Source organism: Pundamilia nyererei, unplaced genomic scaffold (assembly GCF_000239375.1).
Source record: "Pundamilia nyererei isolate P.nyererei 1_Seehausen unplaced genomic scaffold, PunNye1.0 scaffold00173, whole genome shotgun sequence".
NCBI classification, from domain to species: Eukaryota; Metazoa; Chordata; class Actinopteri; order Cichliformes; family Cichlidae; genus Pundamilia; species Pundamilia nyererei.
Genome location: NW_005187574.1, coordinates 522741 through 531062, shown reverse-complemented (window position 1 = coordinate 531062; position 8322 = coordinate 522741). Strand labels below are relative to the sequence as shown.

The 8322-nt window shown below is 38.9% G+C and overlaps 1 protein-coding gene across 1 annotated transcript in view; it reads left to right on the top strand.

The window, feature by feature from the left end:
* nrxn3a (neurexin 3a) overlaps positions 1–8322 on the top strand; it is a 208994-nt gene that overhangs the window by 182954 nt on the left and 17718 nt on the right. Inside the window, 2 exon segments of the mRNA XM_013914133.1 lie at positions 6424–6513; positions 7252–7559. Coding sequence (XP_013769587.1) covers positions 6424–6513; positions 7252–7559 — 398 coding nt within the window.

The window sequence follows — 8322 nt, the reverse complement described above, 5'->3', positions numbered from 1 at the left end:
GTGGGGGAACTTGCACAATCGGTGGCTGACTAAATACTTTTTTGCCCCACTGTATGTCCGGTATATCTGCCTGTCTGACACACATGATTAGGTTAGGGCTATCAGTGATGAGAACTTAGACATCACAGGGTTAACCTAAACGAAATGAAAGCACACGGCTAGAAAAGCCAGAAAGTTCTGGGTTTGAATCTTAGTGGTGCCTGGCTCATTGCTCTGGTTTGCTCCTATAGTCAGAAGGTTAGGTTAACCCTGGAGCACAGTTTCACGTGGGAACTAAATGAACACATGTAAAAGCATACAGTTATGTTTAGGGTCATCATTGACGATGACTTTGACTTCACAGGGTTAACTGGTGATAAGTGGTGGTAAGGTGGAAACAGATATAGATATAATACAGAGCTTTCATGTAGAGCTTTGAACATCACGTTTAAAACGTGTTATAGAAATGCCCATTAATTGTGTGTAACCATGTTTGGACCTTGTTCTGTGAGGTCTAAGTCACATAGGGCTAGGTTTGTCAGCTGGGGTTGTCACTGGATGATGACTGTTTTTGTGTGACATTATATTAACATACAAAATTGTCACTATTACCCCAGAAACTACAGACAAATTAAATCCAGACTCTAGAGAGCGTCTGGCTGCAGGGCCTTGTGCAGACTGCAGAACAATTTCCATCACGTTCATGTCCAAGACAAAATCCCTTAAGTCAAATAGAATCCACTCTGGCACCCTCCTCTACTAGCCTGCGCCATCATTTGCTTCAGTGCTTTCGATCATTGATTCAGTTTCCCATGGGTAACCAGCACCCTGGAGTCTTGGTAACAGTGTGTTTGAGGCAAGTGTAACGGACAAATTGTTCTGCTGTTCTGGCCAACAACATTTCTGCCTCCAGGAAGGGTCTTTGAGTATAATGTTTTGTGATTCAGTGTGGCACTCTTTGTTAGACAAGCTTTCAAGTACTGAACTATTTGGCAGCGCTTCCTGGCACTTGCCCTGGATGGATACATGATGTACACAAGCCTTCCACAGTCTTTTCACAAGGCTGCAGTAGTGGAGCAGTGAGGTGTTCAAAGAATGGTGCAGTGCTGAGGGATGGGCCTTCAGTTTGTCCTGTAAACCTGTGCCTGTTCCTATAAACTCATCTCTTCAAATTGTAATATTTTAAACTGTTAAATTTTTTTATTCTATTAGATATAAGAATACGATTTATGTAAGACAGTTTATATGAAGGGTAACATCTTATAATCTATAAACTCTGCTGGAGGGTAATCTATGTGTAACCAGTGTCTGCAATGTTTCTCTGAGCTTATCAGGAGACCTATTCGGTCATTTGTCCTCACACACATATGAACTTGAGGAACATTCCATGCTTAATCCATAGGGCCCACTATTTGAAGCTATAACAGTTTCAGCTCTTCTGGAAAGGCTCTTCGCAAAATTTAGAAGTGTGTTAATGGGAATTCTTCACCCTTCGTCTAGAAACACATTTGTGGGATCAGATACTGATGTTGGAGGAGAAGGCCTGCTTTGCAGTCTCTGCTGTTTGTGATGATGCTCTTATCACAAAGGTGTTCTATTGGGTTGATGCCAGGACTCTGTGCAGGCAGATTCTTCCACATCAGACTTCAGACACCAGCTCTTCCATGTCTTTATGCTTTGAGCACTAGTGTCTGACAGTACAGTCTTTTCCCGTGTGTGTTGAATAAATCTTCTTTTTTTCTTCAGTACCGGTACTGGTTTTATTTTGTTGTATCTATCTGCGACATCTTAAAGGCCAGTCCATAAAAATATTGTCAGATATAAACCGGTCCCTGCCGCATAAAAGGTTGGGGGCCGCTGATTTATGGCTTGGACGCAGCTGTTTGGCCATGGAAACCCATTCCATGAACCTCTCCCTACACTGTTTTTGAGCTAATCTGGAGGCTACATGAAGTTTGGTTGTCTGTATCGACTGACTCTGCGACCTCTGTGCACTATGCCCCTCAGCATCTGCTGTCTCCACTCTCCAGTTTTACGTGAACTACCACTTTGTGACTGAGTTGCTATCATTCCCAATTGCTTCCATTTTTGCCATATCACTAACAGTTCACTGTGGAATATTTAGTACTGAGAATATTTCACGTCTGGCCTTGTTGCAAAGGTGCTACCCTATCACATTACCATGCTAGAATTCACTGAGCTCTTAAAAGTTACCAAGTTTTTCACTAATATTTGTAGACGAAGTCTGCAAGTGCTTGATTTTATACACCTGTGACCATAGAAGCGATTGTAATACCTAAATTCAATGATTTAGATGGGCGAGTGAATACTTCTGGCAATATAATGCATGTCAAAGGGAAAGCCAGGCATCCTCACCAGTAAATCTATTGTTGCTGGTTGTGTCTTCTTTCTCTTTCTTTCAGTCTCAAGACAGAGTCCATGGCCATAAGTGAAAGTAGACACAGAGCTTAACAGAAGCTGTACCCATCCATCTGTCCATGATCCACGTTGTTCTTCCCCCGATCATGGATAAGACCCATGATTTGATGTCCTCCTCCAGAATCTAATTCCCACCCCACAGTGGCCAATTCACCCTTCACTTTTGAGAATGATAGCTTGTTTGTAAATGAACAAGATAGATTTGACATACTGCAAATCTCTCGTTAAGAGTCCTCATTTTAAACCGTCATTTATATAATCCTGTGTAGTTTTAAAATATGATGTCCATAATTACACATGCTGCCCAGTCGTGGTGCAACGGATCAAAAATCTCACGGTTCGGATCGGATCACTTTTCGGATCAGCAAAAAAAGAAAAAAGAAAAAAATGTAACATTTACTTATTTACTTATTGAAGTTTTTTTGCCTGTTAAAAACATTCAACTCAAGACTCATTCCATACAATTATTAAAAAAATATAATTAGTCTTTGTATCTTTGTATCTACCACTCAATTCAATTCAATTTTATTTATAAAGCACCAAATCACAACAGTCGCCTTTAGGCGCTTTATATTGTAAGGTAGGCCCTACAATAATACACACCGCTCATTACATCGCACTCCGCTGTGATATAATGAGCGGTCACGGTCACGTAGCTTTCCGTTGCCCTGGACTGGAGCTCCGCCCATTTGTAGCAGTTAGGACAACAGAAGATGCCTGGGACAGTTCAGCCATAACTTAAATCTTTTCCTGCTCATACATGCTTGGAACGATCTTGCCACTGAAGTGGACGCGAACGGGATATCATAGCACGTTCATCATAGTTTAAACACCTTGTTTTGCACAACGTCTGCAGCTAAACACCCCAGTAGCTTCTGTAATAGCTTTAGCTTTAGCCCGGTCGGACTGGGCAGCAAAGGGCTGCTTAAATACCGAAAACTCTTCCGCTCCTCCGCCTGGACCGCTAGCGCTGACCATAACTATCGCTTGACAGACTGACCGCGCGCACCGAACCGTGGAGTGGGATCGGATTGCGGCTCAACCGTGACCCGCTGCACCTCTACTGCCCAGTGAACTACACATTATGTTTGGATCGGCCCTTTTTTGTGGTTTATGCTGTTTTACTTTGTTGTTTTACATTAATGACAGCCCAGAAGTCTTTTGAAAATTTTTCATTTTACTCGGGCTCATCCTCTTTGGTATTGGCTGCATAGAAATATATGTTACCTTATACATATATTTATAGATATATCTAATCATTTTGATTGTCACTAAAATTTAATTTTAGCATGATTGAATGAAAGCACTGTTCATATCAGTTAAATAAGCTTGGTCTAGCCGCAGAGAGTGTGCATTTGATGAATCATACAATTTAGGGGTTAAAATTGAGCCAAGTCGAACTGAGATGTTGAAGATTTGTAACAGACGAACAGTGAAGGTGAAAAAATAGAAACAATATTATTAAAGATAATTTCCAAAAGTCTGTTAAGTTTATTTTTTCAGAAAGATCCAACTTCACAATTGTAATATGGCACCCTTTTGTGCTTTGGGTGCTGGGTTACTTTTAGATAACAGGACTATTTATACCTGTACAAGAGGAAAACGTTTACAAATCCTAGTGAAAATGTATAGAAAGTGATGAAAAGATCGAAACATTTTATTTTAAAAAGTCTTCTGGTATCACAGCAACAAATACATGTGGAGAAAGTTGGAATAAACACAAACATGCACATCAGCTACTGAAGTGGGAAGGCAGTTTGAGGATTTCTCTGTGTAAACATCATATGTGCTGTATATTTAATGAAGATTTGGGGCAAGCTAATATTGTCAGAGAAGAGCGTGATCATTTTAAGAACTTTGAATGAGCTCTGCATAACCTAAGGGAACTCGTTTTCAATGATGACACACGGCTGCTGAGTGACGTCGTTTTTCAAAGCACAGAAATCAGTCCAACTCGTCTATGGTCATTCAATAAATGTAGCCTTTTTAACCTTGGATCGTACACTTGACTGAGTCAAAGCCTGAAAATGTCAGTCAAGATAAACACAATCTGTTAGCAATCTGCCAGGTATGCCATCAGGCTCACAGGCTTTCTGAACACTGACTCTTGATTGTTTAAGATGAGACACTGCTTGCTGTCACCTGCAAGAAGCAGTGGAAGAGAAAGGCCAGCAGCACTAAGTCTTGTTCACATTTCCACACAGCTTGTTGTAATCTTAAATGTGCCTGAGTTTGCATGGGCCTAAATAGTGTTGAGACTTTCATAAAATCCCACTTTACTGTATATCTGAGTATCAGTCATGACAACAGAGCAAACAGATACTGTACATGCTGTGTAACTAAATGGCTAGCTATTACATAACAGCTATCAGGTTCATCTCAACTTGCTTGCTTAACAAAATTTAGACTTGCAAAATAACCAGTTTTTGCCCATTTAGTCTTTCATGTCTACAGATGACCATTTGTTGAATTTTAGTGATTGATTATTATCAATTTCTAATGTAATGTTTGGTAGTGTTACTTACTGTTGATGTTGTAAGTGTAAAAGGAGTAAGGCAAGTTGCTCTGGAGCAAGCTTGACTATTACATCCTTTGTAGGAAATTTTTACCTGAGTTCTTCACGTCACAGGCTGTTAAAAGAAATCTAGCGAGTCTTGAAAGATCTTATTTTTTAAGGTATGTGAAGATACATCCAGTGACAAAAAGTGATAATGAATGAATTTCATTGCATGAAAAAGTTACCCCTAAGACATTACCTACCAGGTAGGCAAACCTGACTGGTAGGAGGGATTGTACAGTTTCATTAGAATATAACTTGGTATTCGGAACACATAGGATTAGGCAAGTTTTTAAAGTGTTTGTGATGATTTCCATAGTAAGAAAACTAATCTTGCATTAAATGTGACATCAGTGCATACGCTACACCAGGAGTCTCCAACTCAAGAGCTACTGTCCTGCAGCTTTTAGATGCATCCCTACTCCAACGCAGCTGGATCAAATGGTTGGATGACCTCTTTTTTTTTCTTTTTTTTAAAAATCATTATGTTTATTGACTTTTATATTACAGAACAAGCAAAGAATAACGGTACAGTTAACATGAGATTTATATTAAAGAACATAGTCCCCAAAATAAACAAATATAAATTAAAAGAAACAACAATAATAATAATAAAAATAAATAAATAATAAAATAAAACAAAACCGATGCACAGCACGGGTAAAACAAACGAAAAATAAAAACAACAAAAACAAAGAAACAGATAACAAAGAAAACAACAAAAAACCCAAAAAACCCCACACACACAAAGAAACCCAAAACTCAGCACCAAGTATCACTTTCTAAATTAATTCCCTTCATAATGTCTCAGAAACTCAGTTAAAGGTAACCATATTTCTTCAAAATCTACTCCCTTTCCTCTGACAATATAAGTAAGTCGTTCCAATACAATACATGATGCCATCTCCTTCACCCACATATGACTTGAGGGTACATCCACTTTCTTCCAATACAAAGATATTAAGCGCCTAGCTTGCAGGAGGCCAAAGTCAATTAATTTTAGCTGTCTGGTCCTAAAGTCACAGTTCTTTGGATACCAGACACACACATTTTTGCTTCAACAGGTATATTTAGATGACCTCTTTAGCATCCCATCAAGTTGGGCAAAGGCCTGATAACAAGCCAGTCATTTGATTCAGGTGTGTTGGAACAAGGATGCATCTAAAAGCTGCAGGACAGCAGTTCTGAAGGACTGGAGTCGGAGACACTGCTCTACACAATGTGAAGAAGAAAAAAGTCAGGATTGTAAACAAAATGTTTGGTAACAGCCAAAGAGCCAAAGATGATGAGCCCTGTGCATCCTCTAACCAACAACTGTTTCAACCAAAATGAATGTTTCTGCTAAATTCAGATTTATTTTGTAAATGTAGCTAGAAATTGATTTTTCCTTCATGATGTGACTCCGGTCATCGATCTGTGTTTAATACATGTGTTTTTAAACTTTAAAGGGAACAGCGACATTGAACGCTATCAGATGGCCAATAAGAAAATTCCTTTTAAATTTGCCAGACCAGTAGAAGAATGGCTACAAGAGAAAGGTAATTTCAAATCAACCTGATGTATCTGATTGTGCTAATGTAAAGTTAACTGTAACCTCTAGAATAGCATGAAAACCTCTGAACATGAATGTGAACCCACACACCGCTTAAAAATGAGAACTCACCAAAGAACTAGATAAGTGAATGAATTTGTACAAAAGCAATGTCACTGAAAGTTATAGAAACAGAGCAGCAATAACTGTGAAGGTTGTGTTTTTAATTTAGCGAGTGTGTACACAAACTTCGTCCACAGAGGAGATGTCATCTCCCTACAACCGCTGCACTTATGCAGCTCACATCTGCCTTTCAGTGTCTCCACTACGCAGTAGTGAGATCAAGCACATCTGATTCATTCCTTACTCATTTATTTTCATCAAATGATGTGCTGTTAATGGTTCTTTTTATGTTCTGTTGGTAAAATTCATCATGCAGTTTTATGCCACTGTGTGAGAAATCTATGTTTCAGTTTAGTACATATAATATCATTCAGTTTTAATAAAGGAATACATTATGTATTGTCCTTCACACTGTCAAGATAAATGAATTACTTTTGTCATTGTAAGGTGGAATCAACAGCTAAATGTGTGTAGTGTAATGTTTGAGGTTGGCTACTGTGCGCACTGTTGCAGTTTGCTTAGTATTGGGTTTTAGTGGCACTGCACCTGGGTGTTTGCATTTTTGTTTTATTCAAAGGTCCTTTCTTTGTTGACAATATCTTACTCTGGATGTCTTCTCTAGGGCGGCAGTTAACAATTTTCAACACACAAGCAACAGTGGCAATTGGTGGTAGTGATCGTGGCCGGCCCTTTCAAGGTCAGCTCTCGGGCCTTTATTACAATGGCCTAAAGGTGTTGAACATGGCAGCTGAAGGCAACCCAAACATCAAGATTAATGGCAGTGTAAGGCTGGTAGGCGATGTACCTAGTGTGGCAGGTTCAGCCAGGACCACAGCCATGTCTCCAGAGATGACAACGTCCTTCATTGAGACTACTACCATGATGTCCACTACGACCACACGGAAACACAGATCTTCCTCAACTGTACAGGTATGTATGTTCTTATGACTATACATACAGGAAGCAAGAGTCATATTTGTTGTTCTTCAACCTTCATGATTTGATGCATTAACATTTGGTTGCACTTTCTATCACGGCTCGGTAATAAAGTGGTAATAGTAGGGTAACAAAGCGGAAACAAGAACGTAATAATGTGGTAATTTCTAAGTTTTTACCATGCAATTGCCAAAGTAATAACCACTTAGTATCCAAGTAATATTAGTCTGGTAGCAACAGTGTTCACACTGAGTAATATTACATGCAAATTTATGTAATTGGATGATAAGAGCCCAAAAGCTGAGGGTAATAATGTGGAAATACAGCTCGGTAATAAAGTGGTAATAGTAAGGTATCAGGGAAGAAACAAGAATGCAATTGTGTGGTTATTAACACTCAATTACCCATGGTCGTTTCTGTGTAATATGCACGAAACAGCTGCAAAATGCAAATTACCTGTTTCCAATTAATTACATATGAATAACCCATTAAGGCTAACTTAAAGAAGTGGGATTATTACCTGGAAATATTGCTATTAGTTTCTGTGTAATAAGCAGGAAACAGCGCTGCAAAATGCATAACTGCCTGTTTCCATTTAATAATATATTAATAACCATGTAATAACCCTTTAAAGCAAACTTAAAGAATAGTAATGACTACCAGGAAACACCTGTGGAAGCTTTTGTGTAACAAGCAGGAGTTTAATACCATGGTCATGATCGTAAATTAAAACAAGCATCAGGAAATAAGTAATGAA